This window comes from Physeter macrocephalus, chromosome 21 (genome assembly GCF_002837175.3).
Source record: "Physeter macrocephalus isolate SW-GA chromosome 21, ASM283717v5, whole genome shotgun sequence".
In the NCBI taxonomy this organism is placed as follows: Eukaryota; Metazoa; Chordata; class Mammalia; order Artiodactyla; family Physeteridae; genus Physeter; species Physeter macrocephalus.
In genome coordinates, this window is record NC_041234.1 from 50076534 (window position 1) to 50098746 (window position 22213).

The following is a 22213-nucleotide window of genomic DNA, read 5'->3' on the forward strand; positions in this document are numbered from 1 at the left end:
AAAGGCAAATAGGGGTTAGACCATCATGGAGAGCATGTGTGTCACTTTAAGGAACTTGTATTTTATCCTTGGGTAATGATTTCCAAATTACATTCTCCTGAGCCTCAGGGTTCTGCAGAGGGCAATGCAGTTGGTAGCAGGAGTAAAGGGGACTAAAGCAGAGGCAAATGAACAACACTCTGGGGTCCCAGGACTACTTTCAACCCCAACAACTCCGCTTTTTGTTTATGTTTTATCAAGTATGTAGATAATGCTTATTTGGTACCACCTATGTGTTAGGTACTGCCATATGCTAGGGATACAAAGATAGACATGATCCTTGGAGAAAATGACATTGACACTGAGTCTTGCTAGAGGGCTGAATAGGAGTTATTCTGGTAAAAGTGAAGGTAAAACTAAGGGAGAAGCTGTTCCAGACAAAAGAAATAGCATAGACAAAGGCTCAAGGGCAACAGAACAAGGCAGATCTAGGAATAATAAAAAGTTCTTTACAGTAGGAGCATGGAGTGTGAAGCAGCAGTAGTGAGAAATGACACTGAAGGCGGGGTCAGGGAGCAGATCATAAAGAGCCTTGTAAGCCATGTTAAGAAAGTTGGCAATGGGAAGCCCCTGCAGTTGTAATCAGGGGAATAGCATATCCAGATCTCCATCTTAAAAAGAACATATTCATGTTGATGATTAAAGAATAAGCTGATATACTGTAGTGGACCTACACTGAAGACAGGGAGACCGCTTCAAAAGTTATTGCATTAATGCAAGGAAGAGATGCTGACTACTTAGATTAGGATCATGACACTGGTACTGGATAAACTAGATGGATTTCTGAATTATTTAGAAGGTAAAGAAATTGGGACTTGTTAACTGACTGAATGTAGGAGATGAGAGAGGGAGAGATACCGAGAATGATTCCTCATGTGTTTATTTGTGTAACTGAGAGAAAAGTGTGCCATTTACTGATATAGGCAAATAGGGAGAAAAGCAGGCACAGATGATGTAGAACTAGGAGAGTGCAGCTGATTAATTTTAGACATGTTGAGTTTAAAGTGAATGTGATATATTCAGGAGTCATTAGCATAGAAAGAGATGAGATGGGTCAAGGAGAATATATAGAAAAGAAGAGAAAAGGACCTAGAATATAACCTTGAGAAATTTCAACATATAAGATATGGGCAGATGATGAAAAGCCTGGGGGTGGGAGTGAGGGGTTCTTGTCTCATGGCTTATATGTTCTCTGTGGTATAGGAGGTGAGGTCATCTTCTGAGAGGGGAGAAGTTAGGAGGCAGGAAAAGGGAAAAGGTTAGGAAAGGGAGGAGGCTGAGAGACAATAACAAATATTCTGAATAATGAGAGCAGTGGGCTATGGACAAAACTCCCAGGAATACCAACAGTGAAGGGGCAAGGGGAAGAAGAGGAAAACCAGAATGAGACAGAAAAGTACAAAACTTAGGTTGAAGGAGAGCCAAGGGAGTATGGTATCACAGAAGACATGGGAGTTAAGAGTTTCCAGAAACATAAACAACAAATGAAACAGAAAGACCCACTAAGAAGTGGATTGAAAAATATCTACCGAGTTTGGCAATAACTTAAGCAAAATCACTTTCAGAGGAATGATAAGCTAGTTGTAAAGGACTGCAGAATGAATGAAATGTAAAGAAGTGGAAGTTTGGATGAGAAAGGAAGGATAGGATAACTAGAGGGAGATGAACATGTCAATGTATTAAAAATCAGAACCAACAGAGAAGAGTTTGAAGATAGGAAAGAGTAGGTTTCTAGGAAGGCTAGGTAAGAGGATAGGATCAAGCATCAGAAGGAAGAGTTGGTGCTGAAGAGGAGAAAAAACAGCTTTTCTGAGACTCAAGAAAAGGAAGCAAGGCTGGGTGAAGATATAAGTAAGACTGTGGTGGGGGATTGGGAAACTGACAAAGATCAGAACATTAAGATTATCCAGCATAAAGTAGCAGGCCAAGAATGAGGCTGAAAACAAGCAGTGGGGTTGAAAACAGAGAAGGTGTGGAATAGTTGAGGAGAATGAAAATGCTGACTAACAATAAGAACAAGGACTAACAGGAGGCACTGTAGGCCTAGTTAAGTTGGAGACTGTGGATTTACAATGCTACCACTCTGCTCATGTGTGATTTTTTTTTCTAGAAGATTTTAGCAGGCCAGGTATAGGATCAGAAAATATAGAGAGTAAAACTGATCTGGGGCTATGATTTTTCTGGTGGGTGTAGCAGAAGTTTGGTGTGCTGGTAATTAAGAGATTTAGATGACCAACCGAAAGGTAGGGAAAGGTAGACTGGGAGAAAATAGACACAAGTGTAATGGGTAGGGGGGGGAAGAAAACTGAAATAATATGCAGTTATGACTGGTGATTGGGACTTTTGGGAATGGAATATCTGAGGTGAAACAGTTCTAAAGTTTCGTCCTAAAAGTGAGTGGAGTAGAGGCAGAGGGAAGGGTCACTAGGGTTCTAGATATCCAAGAATTTTGAGGCTAAAATATTAGATGGCACTTACTCTGATGCTGAAATCTAGTACTATGGTAGGAATTTGGGAAGAAGAGGAAGGCTATGAGCCAAGCCTCAAAGTCTCTAATGAATGAATGAGAGTAACCAGGAGACCAATATAGCCAGATGGCATAAGCCTCAAAGGAGAACAAGCTTTCTCATGGGAGGGGAAGAGTAATGGTCTTTTATATAATGTTCACTATGTACAGGAATACCTCAGAGATGTTGCAGATTTGGTTCCAGACCACTGCAGTAAAGTGAGTATCACGATAAAGCGAGTCACACAAATTTTTAGCTTCCCAGTGCATATAAAAGTATGCTTATAGAAAACAAACTTATGGTTACCAAAAGGGATAGCAAGGTGGCAGGGGGGAGATAAATTAGGAGTTTGGGATTAACATATACACACTACTATATACAAAATATTGATAGGTAAACAGCAAGGATTTACTGTATAGCACAAGGAACTATACTCAATATCTTGTAGTAACCTATAATGGAAAAGAATCTGAAAAAGAATATATATATACACACACACACACACACACACACACACACACACACACAACTGAATCACTTTTCTGTACACTTGAAACTAACACAACACTGTAAATTAACTATACCTCAATTAAAAAATAAATAAAACCAAATGAAAAGTTATGTTTACACTATACTTTAGTCTATTAAGTGTACAACAGCATTGTATCCAAAAAACAATGTAAATGCCTTAATTAAAAATACTTTATTATTAAAAAATGCTAACCATCATCTGAGCCTTCAACCAGTCATAGTAGTAACATCAAAGATCACTGATCACAGATTACTATAACAAATATAATAATAATGAAAAACTTGAAGTATTGCTAGAATTATAAAATGTGACAGAGACACGAAGTAAGCAAATGCTCTTGGAAAAATGGTGCCAACAGACTTGCTTGACACAAGGTTGCCACAGACCTTCAATTTGTATAAAACACAATATCTGCAAAGCACAATAAAGTGAAACACAATAAAATGAAATATGCCTGTACATTGATAAGCAAAGACTACCTTTATGACTACCTTTATCCTATCCTACCACATAGGATGCCAAGTACAAGAAGGTTTAGAAAATATTAAGGATTATTTTCTATGTAGAATCAACTCCAATGGAGGTTGGGGTTGAAATGGAGACATTTCAGAGGAGCTTCTCAGGAGGACCTAGGACCACATTGGATAGTGTTTCTGGGGAGTCAAAAATCACCTGGAGTTTTCTACCCTAGGAGAGTAGCATAATAGTGATGTCACTGAGACAGTTAAGGAAGGTGGAAAGATTTGCTTTTCTTGGGAGAGGTAAAAGAATAGGATGGAGACAAAAAAAGGTCAGTTTTGCATTTGAAGTATAAGTGATGAAAATGTTGTGTATATATATTGGGACTAGACTTCTTAAAATGTTTATACAGCTTAGCCCAGTGTTTTGCATAGAGTAGATAACCTCAACATTTAAGTTGATTGCTAGGAACAAAAAATAAAGATTTGGAGTACTCTCTAAAGAGGTAATAGTTGGAGCCATGGAAGCAAATTTATTATGGAGGAGGCAGCCCTAGCAAACACATGCAGGGTGTAAATACAGAAAGACAAGAGTATAAGACTAAGTACACAACCATTAGGAGGATATGAGAAGAAAGAAATACTAGCAGAAAAAGCACAGAAGGAATGCTCAGAACAAAAGCAGAGATAATCAGAAGTCTATAACATCATCATGGTGAAAAGAAAAGAGTTTCCAGAAATAAGAAGTATTAAGAGAATCAGATAACATCCTTTGTTAAGCATTTGTTCATGATTAAGATTAACAGAAATCTTGAAACCAAACAGAGCCAAGTTTATACTATACATTTTGAAGCCTAACAAAATACATCATAAAGAATAAAGTCATTGGGCTTCCCTGGTGGCGCAGTGGTTGGGAGTCCGCCTGCCGATGCAGGGGACGCGGGTTCGTGCCCCGGTCCGGGAGGATCCCACGTGCTGCAGAGCGGCTGGGCCCGTGAGCCATGGCCGCCGAGCCTGTGTGTCCGGAGCCTGTGCTCCGCGACGGGAGAGACCACAACAGTGAGAGGCCCGCGTACCACAAAAAAAAAAAAAAAGAATAAAGTCATCATTTACTGGCCCAAACCAGACCTTTAATGTAAAATTTCTGCTGCTGGGAATAAGAACACATACCTTGAACCACAACATCTGGCTTTGGTACAGTAGAAAACCTGCGATTCAGGGGATCAATTTCTCCAGGAGCTAAAAATCCCTAAAGAAAAACCATAAAAAGACAGATTATTATATCTCCAAAAAAGCTAATGTTTGAGGAGAAACAACATACCAGTGCCAAAACCCTGTACCATAACATGTGAGAGGCATGTATGGAAAGGAAATAAATACCTTTACTGTATGAAAATGTTTGAACTCCTGAATTCACATCCAAATTAATTTTATCTGGAGTTAATTTCTAGTGGCTGCCAAAAATTATTTTTTTGGAAATAGATGGGGTATAAAAGATAAACAGAAAGTTTTCTAGTTATACCTCCACTTTCTCTGGATGCACATGATTAGACAATCAGATCACAATGCTTCTAATCAATAATTTAAGTCATTAGTCCTGTTGCTTTCATATTTACTCATATGCTTGCTATGATTTCTGCTTAGCAGATATCTTTTGACTTGATTTGAGTTTCTGTCTTTGATGAAATGCGATGAACTCACCCACTTAGCCCTTAAGAATACCATTCATCTCCTCATTTTTTCATAGCATTAATTTATTCTAATTGAATGAGAAAGTCACCAGGTAAGGATTATTTTAAACAAATCATTCTGCCCATTATTGCTACATTTATAATAATGTCAACTAAAGATAAACTTTATGCTGTACGCCTGAAACTCATAGTGATATGTCAATTACATCTCAATAAAACTGGGACAAACAAAACAAAACAAATAAAAACAGCTCCAGAAAGTAAACAGTTATACATAAACAGGTCAAAGAGTATGGCTCAGAAAGAAAAGCTAAGTCCCACACTAGATCCTCTAGGAGCCTGGGTTATAGCTTACCTTATATAATAACCTATAATGAGGAAATAGATTTGTCAGTAAAACTGGAAAACTTTGAGAAAGGGAGCCCTTCTTATGGTTCAAAATGTCACAAATAAGCTGACGTAAAGTAAGAAATTCCCAAGTGCTTCATAAAGAGCTGTCTCAACAGAGTTTAATATAAGGAACATTTAAAGGGCCCCTTATCCACAAACAAACAAATAAAAAACTATGATGCTCCCAAACACTTGTCATGGTACCTAAAATTATCTTATCAGTTTATTTAATTAAAGAATGAAACATTATATTGCTTGGAAAAGTTAGCACTTAAATCCATTATAAGTCATTACTAGCCAAGCACAATTGCATTCGCAGTCACCAGACAGGCACTAGGGGGCGTTTTGAAAAGGAACTATCTAGGGTCTGATCCCAGAGCAACTTCAAGTACAGTACCAAGGTAGGAACCCCCGGGCAAGCATGACGGACATGGTTGCCAGGGGGAAAGATTTTTGCCAAGGATTGGCCATGCTCTCACTCTAAGAATCTGGAGGAAAATCTGTAATTAAGGCAGAATACAAAAGGCAAAAGATATATCCTTCAGATTTAATGAGCTACTCACAAATCTGATTGTTATGGTGACTAAAGCAGAAAAATGGAAGAGCCTTGAAGTTTCCCCTTACCTCTGCCATCAAGCTTCCTAAGATGTATAGAGACTGACCCCACATATGAGGCAGCTTGCCCATGGGGACTCGGTCCACAGTGTGAGGATTTTGATATTCTTCATCAACCTAAAAAAAAAAAAGATAAAGAGATAAAGGAAAAGAATAGAAGGTTTAGGGCTTCCCTGATGGTGCAGTGGTTAAGAATCCGCCTGCCAATGCAGGGGACACAGGTTCGAAACCTGGTCCAGGAAGATCCCACATGCTGCGGAGCAACTAAGCCCGTGCACCACAACTACTGAGCCTGCACTCGAGAGCCAGTGAGCCACAACTACTGAGCCCGTGTGCCGCAACTACTGAAGCTCGTGCTCCTAGAGCCTGTGCTCCACAACAAGAGAAGCCACCACAATGAGAAGCCCATTCACCGCAACGAAGAGTGGCCCCCGCTCACCACAACTACTAGAGAAAGCCCGTGCACAGCAATGAAGACTCAACACAGCCATAAATAAATAAATAAATAAATAAATTAATTAAAAAAAAAAAGAATAGAAGGTTTAAAATACTAGACAACAAAAAGCCTGAGTCTGGATTGTGATTCATACTCTATAAAACAGTCACATATGCAATGCACTGAAAAGTCAAGCACTACGCAGCCATAAATAAATAAATAAATAAATTAATTAATTAAAAAAAAAAGAATAGAAGGTTTAAAATACTAGACAACAAAAAGCCTGAGTCTGGATTGTGATTCATACTCTATAAAACAGTCACATATGCAATGCACTGAAAAGTCAAGCACTATGACTACAGTCTAGGGCAGTGCTCCTCTAACTGTACATGGATACACACCACCTGAGGATCTTGTCCAATGGCATATTCTTACTGAGTAGATGTGGGGGAAGGCCTGAAATCTGCATTTCTAACAAGCTCTCAGGTTATGCTGCTGATGTTGCTAGGAGCTTAGTCCACTCATCCCCACCAGCATGGAAGATTGCACCTCTCCCCCGGCTAATGCTCTTTTGCAATGGAGAAGAGGAACAATGGTAATCTCAACTGGCATTTTGAGAAAATGGAGACATACTTCATTTTCCAAGCCTGATCTACTCAATTAATCCCAGATGACTAGCCTCGAAGCAGAAAATATCAAATACTGAGAGTTCACACAGAACATCACTCTAGTTTGGCCTACTGATCTCCATATCATTCTCAACCTTAAAGTTTGATTTTTTAAAAAATCAATCTCTGAACAACTTATTTTATTTTTTAAAATTGAGGTTTGGCTGACATATAGAAAGGCATACATACTTAACATATGCATCTTGATGAGTTTGAGGACAAATATACACCCGTGAAACTACCTCTGTAAGATTTGATCTTGCCCTCGTCTTGCCCAGCAACAGTGCCATAACTGAGTCTGCTTTATAAATATACTTTCAAAGGAATAAAATCATATTTTAATTGTTCTATACCTAAAGAAAGACTTTAGAACATTAAAATCAGAAGATTAAAAATTATTTGACTCAAATAAGGCAGTCCTTTTGAGGTGCTGCTCCTCTTCTCCCAGCTCCATGTTATGGCACTGTCCAGCTTACCTTGCCAGGAGGAACACTGTACAGCTCCGGCAGAAGTGGGACTCCATTTTTGCCTTTGATGAGGACTGCTTCAAGAGCCTCTCTGTATTCTTGAACCTGTAGAGAAAAGAAAAGGGGAACAAAATTCATAGAGTTCCCTTTGGGGATCTAGGGGAGGGCTGTAGCCAAAGAAGGTCCTATTGCAAAGGGGTATATTCACCTAGTGAAAGGAAAGAAAGGGAAGCAGTATTTACTAAATGCTGATGGAGGTCAGATACTATGCTAGGAGTTTTGCATACTTTTAATGCATTTAATTTTTTTTAAACATCTTTATTGGAGTATAATTGCTTTACAATGTTGTGTTACTTTCTGTTATATAACAAAGTGAATCAGCTATATGTATACATTTATCCTCATATCCTCTCCCTCTTGCGTGTCTCTCCCACCCTCCCTATCACACCCCTCTAGGTGGTCACAAGTACCGAGCTGATCTCCCTGTGCTATGTGGCTGCCTCCCACTAGCTATCTAGTTTACATTTGGTAGTATATATATGTCAATGTCACTCTCTCACTTCATCCCAGCTTACCCTTCCCCCTCCCCATGTCCTCAAGTCCATTCTCTACTTCTGCATCATTATTCCTGTTCTGCTGATGAATGCATTTAATTTTAATAACCATCCAGGTGTGTGTAATTAAAGGCTTTTAACAGGGAAATTAAGGCTCAAGGAGGTTATGAGCTTCTGAAAGATCATACAGCAAGTGCAAGGATGAGCCCAGAATTGAGCCCAAGTCAGCCTGCCTCCACGTGCATGCTTCTACCCACTGTGTACTACACTGAGTAGAGCTTCTTGACTTTACATGTAATTGCTTTTAAAACTGTATTTTCGGGCTTCCCTGGTGGCGCAGTGGTTGAGAGTCCGCCTGCCGATGCAGGGGACATGGGTTCGTGCCCTGGTCCGGGAAGATCCCACGTGCCGCGGAGCGGCTGGGCCCGTGAGCCATGGCCGCTGAGCCTGCACGTCCGGAACCTGTGCTCCGCAACGGGAGAGGCCACAACAGTGAGAGGCCTGCGTACCGAAACTGTATATTTCCTGTCAAATTAAGTTTCTATTATGATCAAGTTTACATTTTTTTGCTTAACAATTTGCTGTAGATTAGTAATAAATAAAAAGCAAAAAAAACCCCACTATAATTTATGGTGGAAAAAATATATAGTCAGTTCTGCTATGATACTTGTTTTGAAAACACAAATTTGTTCCAATGCATTTGATATATTACAGAACAATTTGAGCATAACATGAATTTCACATCTGCTTACGCACAATTTCAACCTGAGAAGGCACTCAGCTGAACTGAGTCATGTAAGAATATACAACACACACACATGCACACACCTCAGAGCCATGAACCACAACCCACCCGCATGTGGTGTTACAACTTTCCATCCAATTTCAGATAACTCTCCTACCACTCCCGAGCTGCTCCCTTCTCATGGCCGACTTGGCTGCATGGCTCTGTGCCTTCCCTTCTATTTAATTTCCCCTTCTATTCCCTCCTTGCCCTATTTTTTTATTCTTCCTCTCTGTTTGATATTCTTTTTTTTTCTTTTCTCTTATGCTATCTCTCTTTTCCTCTCTTCCTCTGGCATGTAGGGTGGTGAGCACAGGAGCCCTGCAAGTGAGGTGGTAGGAACATGGTTGCACATATCCACAAGAAAACTTCAGGTGTTTTTCAAGGTACAAGTGCCATACCTTTGTGGTATTTATATATTTCTTAACCATTTAACATGTATAAAGCTGTGGTACTGTTTTTTTTCAATTATGAGAAAACCAAACACTAAAATAAAATTATATTTGAAGTATGAAACAACAGTTAATCCAAATTTTTAACAATGATATTAAATTTTAATACACATTTTAATAGCAGCATATTATTTTATATACATGATCTCTAATTTAACATTTCATTCTTGTTGAACATTTAAATTACCACCAGACTTAATTTATATGAATGTAACAGTGATGAGCAGCATTGTATCTAAATGTATGCCATCCTTGAAATAATTTTCTCAGAATATAATTTTTGAAAGAGGAATGAATGAATGTTTTAAAGCCATTAATGCCTATCTGTGGTACTGTTTTTATTAGGTTCCTATCATTTTGTATGTATTTCTGACAAACTTTTAAAGTGTTTTCCCCAACCACATTTTCCCATAAGCCCTATAGTTTTTACTTCTCAAATATGCAGAGCATGGTGATTTTTAGGGAACATCTATGTGTCTCATTATAGCCAAACTGACTGTACCGTGCACTTATCATATGTCTTCATCTGTGAAATTCAAAGAATTTTAGGGCTATCCACTTCTTCAATGAAGAGAGAAAAACTATTCTCATCATATGTACCGGCATACCTTGTTTTATTGCACTTTGCTTTATTGTGCTACACAGATACTGCGTTTTTTTGTTTGTTTTTGTTTTACAAATTGAAGGTTTGCAGCAACCCTGTGTTGAGCAAGTCTACTGGCATCGTTTTTCCAACAGCATTTGCTCATTTTGTGTCTCTGTGTCACATTTCTGGGAATTCTCGAAGTATTTCAAAGCATGTACCAGCAAAAAGATCATGACCCATGGAAGGCTCAGATGATGGTTAGCATTTTTCAGCAATAAAGTATTTTTAACTAAGGTATGTACATTGTTTTTTTAGACATACTGCTATTGCACACTTAACAGAATGTAGTGTAAACATAACTTTTATATGCACTGGGAAACCAAAAAGTTTCATATGACTTGCTTTATTGAGATATTTGCAATATTTGTGCTGCTCTGAACTGAACCTGCATATCTCTGAGGTATGCCTGTACAGAGAAACTGAAGAAGTCAATGACAGTACTTGGACTACTCAGTGGTCAGCAGCAAAGCCAGGAAAAAAAAAAAAGAATAAAAAAGAATCCAGGCCTTCCAGCTCCTTTTTTTCCCTTGAGAGTTCAAAACACCTGAATATGCTTTGTACTTAGTTGGCACATTTAATAAATAAATCTTTCTTTGAGCAAGCACAGTTTTTGAGAAACAATTTTGTGGAATTTGAGAAGGACTGAGAAAAATGGTAGAATCAAAATAAGGTGGTCAAGGGACTTCCCTGGTGGTCCAGTGGGTAAGACTCTGTGCTCCCAATGCAGAGGCCCCAGGTTCGATCTCTGGTCGGGGAACTAGATCCCACATGCATGACACAACCAAGAATCTGCATGCCGAAGCCCGCATGCCGCAACTAAGAAGCCCACATGCCACCAACTAAACATGCTGCAATGAAGATCCTGCGTGCTGCTACTAAGACCCAGAGCAGCCAAGATGAATGAATAAATAAATAATAAATATTTTTTAAAAGTTTGGTTTAAAAAAAATAGGGTGCTCAAAATAGGGCAGGTATCTCTATTATTGCTTATCTTATTTCTTGCTCAAATAAGGATACTCTATATAAAGCTTAGAGTAAAACAGCACTTTGTGCCCCTGAAACTTTGGTGTAACCCTATTATTTAAACTCATATTTGCAGTTACAGATTAATATTGGCCAAAATATTCAAATTACACAAAACTGTATTTATGTAGCCAAGTATAAATGACTTCCAAATGTGTTGGATTTATGTCCAAGTTTAGAACATAGCCAATTTGCAGAATGCCTGACATTAAACTAACTTGATTAAATTGTCCAGTCTCACTGTTTTCCAACAATGGTTTCTAAACTACTTTATTCATGTAGCTCAAAAAGCAATGATGACTGTATTTTGGGGGGTGAGGACAGGGTTTAAGTGGGTTGTTGTTTTGTTTTCTGTTTGTTTTTGCTAAAGTCAGAATATCATTTCCAACATTTATTTTTTAAAAAAAGACATACAAAGTCAGGAGGTAAATTCAAGTATCTCTGATGACTAAGGCAAGTATACAAGACTTGCTATTCTGCTTTCTATATTTATTAAAAGTCAAGTCTGAGTGATAGCAATATCCAGGTCTTCTAACTCTTAACATGTGCCCTCAACTACTAGTCTCTAGAAGACAACTCTGTCTCCTCCCTATTAGGGAAGACTTCCATTTGGACACAGGGTCAGCACAGTCATTAACTAAAAGAGGAAGACAATAACAATCTGCTAAAAAGCTCTTTCCCCAGTGCATTACCTGTTCTGCATTCCCACTAAATACCCCATCAAGGATAAAGTATGTCCAGAACAATGGCCATTCACACTCAATGTTTTCAAATAACTTCAGCTCAGCTGGTTCATAGTACAGACGATTGGGATCCTGGTAAAAACACAATAAACAAAGTCTGTCTTATCACTCCAAGGTCAGACTATATCTTTAGTTCAGAGGTATTACAACACAGCCTTTCACCACTGATAGTTTGTTTCAGAGAAGGCAGAGCACATACACACTCCCCTCCTTTAGCAAGTACTTTTGTCATGTGATTCTAACTAGCAGAACTGGGATACTAATGATACTACAGGCAGGTGTATGAGGAAGTGAGAATAATCTGTAATAAGCCTGAGTTTGGTTTTGTACTTGTTAAGTTTGAGGTAGCAGCAGAACATACAAATAGAAATGTTCAGAAGGACAGCAAGAAATGAGGGTTTGGGAATCATCCTTAGAGAGGTGACACACGAATCACAAATTATGGATGTCGTACCTATATATAATGAACAAGCAGCCCAAGAACAGAATCTTGGTAAAACCTGAGTTTGGTGAGGGAGGACAGAAAAGAGGAGAAAAATTAGGATGGTGTAGAGTTGTGGAAGTTAAAATAGGAAAAGAATTTCAAGAAAATGTAGGGGTAGGTAATAATGATGTACTACAGAGAAGTCAAGGAGAATAAGGATTGAGAAAAGCTTACTGGATTGCTTACTTAGGAGATTATGATGATATTTCAGAGCACGATTTTAATAGATTGGTAGGGGCAGAAGTCAAAAGGCTTAAAGAATAAAATAGAAGACAGGAAGTAAACCAGAAGAGTTTGAGCTCGGTAATTAAAAAAAATTATAATGGCTCTCAACCAGCAAACCTGAGCCTTAAACGATGTTTACATTGTCAATGAAAGTGGTTACCAACCATTCATTCCCTTTTAATAATACTAAATTTTCTCCATTGGTATTTCCAAGGAGAACTTTTGACAAGTGGAACAAAAGGAAGTTAACTTTTCAAGATCAAGTACTGTTTAGAACTAACCAACTGCAAAAGGTGGAAGGGATCCAAAAGAATCTACTGACAGAAAGATTTTTCCCTTTGTAATAATTAAATATTTGGGGGGGAATATTTTGAGACTATGTAAATAATCTGTTTCTGCCTAAACTTTCATCCACTGATTTAAGCATCCATCAGTAGCTCTTTCCTGAAACTAACCAACTTCAAGAGGTGGAAGGACTACACCTTCCTCTATTTTATTTAATCCAGAAGGGCTCACAAGCAAAACCTGGCAACTAATCCTAACAAAGGTAGCAAACATCAGTTATTGTTATCCTATTTAGTGATTATTTGAAGTACCATCAATGAGGTTAAGTATTTTCTCTAAATGAGGTATTTTCTCTGAATGAGGCTGCAGTAGTGACCATTCTACCTTGGACTCATTTTGGGGAAAACAAACCTACCTCTTTAGGAGTTTTATATCCATCTCGTAGAAAGCGACAGCAACCATAACGACCCTGGGAATGCAGAGGAAACAAGCCAGAAGAATGAACATTGGTACAGCAATATAATTAATCAGAAATGTATCCTTTGCAACAGCTACATGTGCCAACCTATCATCAATAGAGACGTGATACTTAAAAAATAATTTTAAAAAACGCTGATATCAGTCCAGCAGCAGAAAGTGATTTCAGCAATGTGATTTCAAGCGAGGGCTAAGTTGCAGGCTCTTCCCTAAAGCAGTGTTTTTATTTTATCTTCTCCATGGCTTTCCACCATAGGATAAGTCTGTGACAGCCCAATTACTAATCTATGCGGTCCTGCTCACACAATTCATAAGAGATCACAGTTTTTTTAAAAAAGAAAACACAGTTTAAAAATTTTGAGATAATCTGAGACTTACAGAAGAGTTCCCAAAACAGTACAGAGTTCCTGTATATCCTTCAACCACTGTCCCCTAATAGTAACATCTTAAATAACCAAAGAATATTTACCAAAACTAAAAAATTAACCTTGGTACAACACTATTAACCAAAGTATAGAACTTATTTGGATTTCACCAGTTTTTTCACTAAAGCTTTTTTTCTGTTCCAGTATCCAATTTAGGGTACCACTGCATTTAGCTGGCATGTCTCCTTAGTCTCTTCTAATCTGTGATGGTTCCTCAGTCCTTCCCTGTTTTTCATCATCGTGACATTTTTGCAGTGTTTGTCAGTTACTTTGTAGAATGCCTCTCGATTTGGTTTTGTCTCATGTTTTCTCATGATTAGATTGAGGAACTGCACTCTTGGGAAGGACATCACGGAGGTGCTGTGCGCTTCTCAGTACACTGTATCAGGGCGTACATGATGTCAGTACATCTTATTACCGGTGATGTTAACCCTGATCACTTGGTTAAATCACCAACATAGATCATATTCAAGACTCACAAAGATACTAATTTAGCCTTAAAGTTAGAGCTTAAAGAAAAGAAAGGCACATATGGACATACCTGAAGCTTAGTGATGATTTCCTGTTTTGTGAGCTCCACCAACTGATTATCCTCTACTGCAAAGGCTGGGAAGGAAATAACTGAAAGTAGACTAGCATCAACCTCTTTGGATGTTGAAGCCCGGGGGAGTATTGAATTAAGGATAGACTAAAAGAAAGGAAGACAAACGTGGCGCATTAGTAAATAACTCAGGATTATAAAATTATTAGCTTTAGTTTCAAAAGATGTATGTTGAAGAGGATCATTCAGTTGAAAATCTAAAAATGATTTAATAGTGAAAGCTTAGAAGACTACTTCTATAAATCATCCCTTGTCTTAATCCTGCTCTCAGTGCTTCCTAATCCTGATTCTTAAGCAGCTGCTAATGGATAAAGAATACCCTAACATCATTATCCCACCCATAATGCTGTTGCTCCATTAGCAACTATCTAAGCATAAAGATAAAATGTAGCTGCTGGGAAGCAAGATGTGGAAGGCTTAGCTCCTATATCCCTGAAATTTATCTTTTCCATGGAAAATTTTGCATTTTTAAAATTAGAAGGTGAGATTGTATTCACTAGAACACCATGGGTGTCTAGTCAGGGTTTGAAGAAGACAAGAAAGGCCATCTTGTCAATAACAAGAACCTTACTCTTTCAATACAGAGAGTAATCCAAACAAAACTGAAGATATGCATTTACCACTTAAACAGTCTAATCTCCAAACATCTAACCTGAGGGCCAACCGGAGACAAGAGAAAGCTTCAGAGCCACTATCAAGAAGAACACTCAAAATCGATCACCTCTTGTTCTCTTGGGATATTTAGAAAAGGAAATACTCAGGAGCAGAGCCCATATACCCTTGATACGATAATAGTGGAGAATTCCATATACTGTGATAGGATCACTTTATAACCTTGGGTAAGAGAACAGGACTATGATCTCTGTTATAGCTCATGCTGTATCAGGTTTATCTCTATAGGATGTTTGATAAGACATTTTTGGTACATGGTAATAAATCAGATTATGTACTCTCATTCAGTTCTCCTTATTCTAAAGCTCATGCTAAATTTGAGTCTGAGTAAAAATACATTTTTCTATAACATTGTCCATTATTCCCTTACCTGGCAGTGTTGCACTTCATCAGCTAGGACATGGATAACTGACTGGGGCCCACCTTTCACACCAAACAGGTCTAGTTCATCTAATGCTTCCAGGGCTGCCTTTGAGGAACAAAGAAGGAAAGGACAACTTTAGCATTATAAATGCATATATTTCTTCTCCCTCTACCCTGGTATCATATCAATGAACATGATATCATTTTAAATATGTTCAGCAGAACAGAAAATACAATAACATTCTTTATTCCCAGGGGCCTCTGAGGGTTTTTTTGGTCTCCCATATTGTCCCAGAGACACTTGAGATGGAGGCTGCAGTCATACTTTCATGATTAAAAATCCTCAACAAATTCGGTATAGAAGGAACATACCTCAACATAATAAAGGCCATATATAACAAACCCACAGCTAACATTCTACTCAGTGGTGAAAAATTGAAAGTTTTCCTGTAAGATTAAAGCAAGACAAGGGTGCCCACTCTCACCACTCTTATTCAACATAGTACTGGAAGTCCTAGCTAAAGCAATGGGGCAAGACAAAGAAATAAAAGGCATCCAAATCAGAAATGAAGAAGTAAAACTGTCATTATTTGAAGATGATATGATCTCATATATAGAAAACCCAAAAGACAACCAAAAAACTGTTGGAACTAATCAACAAATTCAGTAAAGTTACAGGATATAAAATCGACATACAGAAATCAGTTGTGTTTTCTGCACACTGACAACAAAACATCTAAAAAAGAAATAAAACTATCCCATTCACAACAGCATCAAAAGCAATAAAATAGAATAAATTTAACCAAAGAGGTGAAAGATCTGTACAATGAAAACTACAATACTTTGATGACAGAAATTTAAGACAAAAACAAATGGAAAGATACCCCCATACTCATGGATCAGAAGAATTAATATTGTTAAAATGTCTGGGCTTCCCTGGTGGCGCAGTGGTTGAGAGACCGCCTACCGATGCAGGGGACACAGGTTCGTGCCCCGGTCTGGGAAGATCCCACATGCCATGGAGCGGCTAGGCCCATGAGCCATGGCCACTGGGCCTGCACATCTGGAGCCTGTGCTCCGCAACAGGAGAGGCCACAAAAGTGAGAGGCCTGCGTACCGCCAAAAAAAAAAAAAAAAAAGTCTATACTACCCAAAGTCATCTATAGATCCAATGCAATCTGTATAAAAATTCCAATGCCTTTCTTCACAGAAATAAAAAAAAATCCTAAAATTTGTATGGAATCACAAAAGACCCTAAATAGCCAAAGCTATTATGAGAAAGAAAAACAAAGCTGAAGGCATCACACTTCCTGATTTCAAACTATACTACATAGGTATAGTAATTAAAATAGTATGATACAGGCATAAAAGTAGACACATAGACCAATGAAACAGAATAGAGAGCCCAGAAATAAACCCCTGCATTTACAGTCAATTAATATTTGATAAAGGAGGCAGGAACACTCAATGAGAAAATTATAGTCTCTTCAACGAACAGTTTTGGGAAAACTGGATAACCACATACAGAACAATAAAATTGGACCCTTATCTTACACCACACACACAAATTGACTCAAGGGCTTCCCTGGTGGCGCAGTGGTTGAGAGTCTGCCTGCCGATGCAGGGGACACGGGTTCGTGCGCCGGTCTGGGAAGATCCCACATGCCACAGAGCGGCTGGGCCCGTGAGCCATGGCCGCTGAGCCTGCGCGACCGGAGCCTGTGCTCCGCAACAGGAGAGACAACAGCAGTGAGAGGCCCATGTACCGCAAAAAAAAAAGAAAAAAATTAACTCAAAATGGATTAAACATTAACACTGGATATCACAAAACTCCTCCTTCACACTGGTCTTGGCAATGATTTTTTAGATATGACACCAAAGGTATAAGCACAAAAGCAAAAATCAATAAGGGGGACTACATCAAACTAAAAAGCTTCAGCGTAGAGAAGGGACTTGAGGACACAGGGAGGGGGAAGGGTAAGCTGGGACGAAATGAGAGAGTGGCATGGACTTATATATACTACCAAATGTAAAATAGATAGCTAGTGGGAAGCAGCCGAATAACACAGGGAGATTAGCTCGGTGCTTTGTGACCACCTAGAGGGGCTGGATAGGCAGGGTGGAAGGGAGATGCAAGAGGGAGGAGATATGGGGATATATGTATACGTATAGCTGATTCACTTTGTTACAAAGCAGAAACTAACACACCATTGTAAAGCAATTTTATTCCAATAAAGATGTTTATAAATAAATAAATAAAAAGCTTCTGTACAACACAAGAAACAAAAAGATGAAAAAGCAACCTAGAGAATGGGAGAAAATATTTGCAAGCCACATATATAATGAGAAGTTTATATCCCAAATATATAAAGAACTTACACAATTCAATAATAAAAAACCAAATAATTCAATTAAAAAATGGGCAAAGGAAATGAATAGACATTTTTTCCAAAGAGAACATACAAATGGCCAACAGGTACATGAAAAGATGCTCAACATCACTAATCAACAGGGAAATGCAAGTCAAAACCACAATGCAATATCACCTCACATCTGTCAGAATGGTTATCATAAAAAAGATAAGTATGGGTGAGGACATGGATAAAAGCAAACCTTGTACACTGTTGGGGGGAATGCAAGTTGGTTCAGCCACTATGGAAAATAATAAGTATGGAGGTTACTCAAAAAATTAAATTAGAACTACCATATGATCCAGCAATTTCACTTTGGGGTATATATCCAAAAGAAATAAAAACAGGGTATCAGAGAAATATATGCACTCCTATGTTTACTGCAGCATCATTCACAATGTACGGAAACAATCTAAGTGTCTGTCAACAGATGAATGGATAAAGAAATGTGGTGTATGTGTGTGCGCACATGCTTCTCTGTGTGTGTGTATGTGTATGTGTGTGTATGTGTGTATAATGGAATATCATTCAGCCATAAGAAAGAAGGAGGAGATTGGTTCAAGATGGTAGAGTAGAAGGACGTGCGCTCACTCCCTCTTGCGAGAGCACCAGAATCACAACTAACTGCTGAACAATCATCGAAAGGAAGACACTGGAACTCACCAAAAAAGATACCCCACATCCAAAGACAAAGAAGAAGCCGCAATGAGACGGTAGGAGGGGCGCAATCACAATAAAATCAAATCCCGTACCTGCTGGGTGGGTGACTCACAGACTGGAGAACAATTGTACCACAGAAGTCCACCCACTGGAGTGAAGGCTCTGAGCCCCACGTCAGGCTTCCCGAACTGGGGGTCCGGCAATGGAAGGAGAATCAGACTTTGAAGCCTAGTGGATTTGATGGCAGGACTTCGACCTTCCCAACCTGGAGGTCTGGCAATGGGAGGAGGAATTCCTAGAGAATCAGACTTTGAAGGCTAGCGGAATTTGATTGCAGGACTTTGACAGGACTGGGGGAAATAGAGACTCCACTCTTGGAGGGCATACACAAAGTAGTGTGCATACTGGAACCCAGGGGAAGGATCAGTGACCCCATAGGAGACTGAACCAGACAAACCTGCTAGTGTTGGAGGGTCTCCTGCAAAGGTGGGGGGGTGCTGTGGCTCACCACGGGGACAAAGACACTGGCAGCAGAAGTTCTGGGAAGTACTCCTTGGCGTGAGCCCTACCAGAGTCTGCCATTAGCCCCACCAAAGAGCCAGGTAGGCTATAGTGTTGGGTCGCCTCAGGCCAAACAACCAACAGGGAGGGAACCCAGCCCCACCCATCAGCAGACAAGCGGATTAAAGTTTTACTGGGCTCTGCCCTCCAGAGCAACACCCAGCTCTACCCATCACCAGTCTCTCCCATCAGGAAGTGCAAGCCTCTTAAATAGCCTAATCCACCAGAGGGCAGACAGCAGAAGCAAGAAGAACTACAATCCTGCAGACTGTGGAACAAAAACCACGTTCGCAGAAAGATAGACAAAATGAAAAGGCAGAGGACTTTATACCAGATGAAGGAACAAGATAAAACCCCAGAAAAACAACTAAATGAAGTGGAGATAGGCAACCTTCCAGAAAATGAATTCAGAATAATGACAATGAAGATGATCCAGGACCCCAGAAAAAGAATGGAGGCAAAGATCGAGAAGATGCAAGAAATGTTTAACAAAGACCTGATAGAAATAAAGAACAAACACCTTGAATAATTAAAGAACAAACAAACAGAGATGAAGAACACAGTAACTGAAATGAAAAACACACTAAAAGGAATCAATAGCAGAATAACTGAGGCAGAATAACAAATAAGTGACCTGGAAGACAGAATGGTGGAATTCACTGATGTGGAACAGAATAAAGAAAAGAGAATGAAAAGAAACGAAGACAGCCTAAGAGACCTCTGGGACAACATTAAACACAACAACATTCGCATTATAGGGGTCCCAAAAGGAGAAGAGAGAGAGAAAGGACCCGAGAAAATATATGAAGAGAGTAGAGTTGAAAACTTCCCTAACATGGGAAGGGAAATAGCCACTCAAGTCCAGGAAGCACAGAGAGTCCCAGGCAGGATAAACCCAAGGAGAAACATGCCACGACACATAGTAAACAAACTGACAAAAATTAAAAACAAAGAAAAACTACTGAAAGCAACAAGGGAAAAACTACAAATAACATACAAGGGAACTCAATAAGGTTAACAGCTGATTTCTCAGCACAAACATTACAAGCCATAAATGAGTGGCATGATATATTTAAAGTGATGAAAGGAAAGAACCTACAACCATGATTACGCTTCCTGGCAAGGATCACATTCAGATTTGAAGGAGAAATCAAAAGCTTTACAAACAAGCAAAAGCTAAGAGAATTCAGCACCACCAAACCACCTATACAACAAATTCAAAAGGAACTTCTCCAAGTGGGAAACACAAGAGAAGAAAAGGCCCTACAGAAACAAACCCATAACAATTAAGAAAATGGTAATAGGAACATACATATCAATAATTACCTTAAATGTGAATGGATTAAATGCTCCAACCAAAAGACACAGGCTCACTGAATGGACAAGACCCATATATATGCTGTCTACAAGAGACTCACTTCAGACCTAGGGACACATACAGATTGAAAGTGAGGGGATGGAAAAAGATATTACATACAAATGAAAATCAAAAGGAAGATGGAGTAGCAATACTCATATCAGATAAAATAGACTTTAAAATAAAGAATGTTACAAGAGACAAGGAAGGACACTACATAGTGATCAAGGGATCAATCCAACAAGAAGATATAACAATTATGAACATATATGCACCCAACATAGGAGCACTTCAATACATAAGGCAACTGCTAACAGCTATAAAAGAGGAAATCAATAGTAACACAATAATAGTGGGGGACTTTAACACCTCACTTACACCAATGGACTGATCATCCAAACAGAAAATTAATAAGGAAACACAAGCTTTAAATGACACAATAGACCAGATAGATTTAATTGATATTTATAGGACATTGTATCCAAAAACTGCAGATTACACTTTCTTCTCAAGTGCACATGGAACATTCTCCAGAATAGATCACATCTTGGGTCACAAATCAAGCCTCAGTAAATTTAAGAAAATTGAAATCATATCAAGCATCTTTTCTGAACACAACACTATGAGATTAGAAATCAACTACAGGGGAAAAAAACGTAAAAAACACAAACACATGGAGGCTAAACAATACATTACTAAATAACCAAGAGATCACTGAAGAACTCAAAGAGGAAATTAAAAAATCCCTAAAGACATATTACAATGAAAATGAAAACACGACAATCCCAAACCTAAGGGGTGTACCAAAAGCAGTTCTAAGAGGGAAATTTATAGCTATACAAGCCTACCTCAAGAAATAAGAAACAACTCAAATAAAAAATCTAACCTTACACCTAAAGGAACTAGAGAAAGAAGAACAAACAAAGCCCAAAGTTAGTAGAAGGAAAGAAATCATTAAGATCAGAGCAGAAATAAATGAAACAGAAAAAATGAAAACAATAGCAAAGATCAATAAAATTAAAAGCTGGTTCTTTGAGACGATAAATGAAATTGATAAACCATTAGCCAGACTCATCAAGAAAAAGAGGGAGAGAACTCAAATCCATAAAAGTAGAAATGCAAAAGAAGTTACAACAGACACCACAGAAATACAAAGCATCCGAAGACTATTATAAGCAACTCTATGCCAAAAAAATGGACAACCTGGAAGAAATGCACAAATTCTTAGAAAGGTATAAACTTCCAAGACTGAAACAGGAAGAAATAGAAATTATGAACAGATCAGTCATACTTAATGACATTGAAATGGTGATTGACAATCTTCCAACAAAAGCCCAGGACGAGAAGGCTTCACAGGTGAATTCTATCAAACATTTAGAGAAGAGCTAAAACCCATCTTTCTCAAACTCTTCCAAAAAATTGCAGAGGAAGGAACAGTCCCAGACTCAGTCTATGAGGCCACCATCACAATGATACCAAAACCAGACAAAGATACTACAAAAAAAGAAAATTACAGACCAATATCACTGATGAATACAGATGCAAAAATTCTCAACAAAATACTAGCAAACAGAATCCAACAACACATAAAAAGGATCATGCACCATGATCAAGTGGGGTTTATCCCAGGGATGCAAGGATTCTTCAGTATATGCAAATCAATCATGTGATACACCATATTAACAAA

At 38.6% G+C, this 22213-nt stretch overlaps 1 protein-coding gene across 5 annotated transcripts in view; it reads right to left on the reverse strand.

Annotated features, from left to right (window-relative positions):
• PHKA1 (phosphorylase kinase regulatory subunit alpha 1) overlaps positions 1-22213 on the reverse strand; it is a 140841-nt gene that overhangs the window by 83137 nt on the left and 35491 nt on the right. For 4 of the 5 annotated variants that reach the window (XM_028482963.2, XM_024131040.3, XM_024131039.3 and 1 more), the window contains 7 exons: positions 15545-15643; positions 14443-14589; positions 13415-13468; positions 11955-12077; positions 7813-7908; positions 6242-6349; positions 4707-4785 (listed from right to left, as the gene is read on the reverse strand). In XM_028482963.2, coding sequence (XP_028338764.1) covers positions 4707-4785; positions 6242-6349; positions 7813-7908; positions 11955-12077; positions 13415-13468; positions 14443-14589; positions 15545-15643 — 706 coding nt within the window. The remainder of the gene's footprint in view (positions 1-4706; positions 4786-6241; positions 6350-7812; positions 7909-11954; positions 12078-13414; positions 13469-14442; positions 14590-15544; positions 15644-22213) is intronic. The other variant, XM_024131042.3, reaches the window with a different exon arrangement.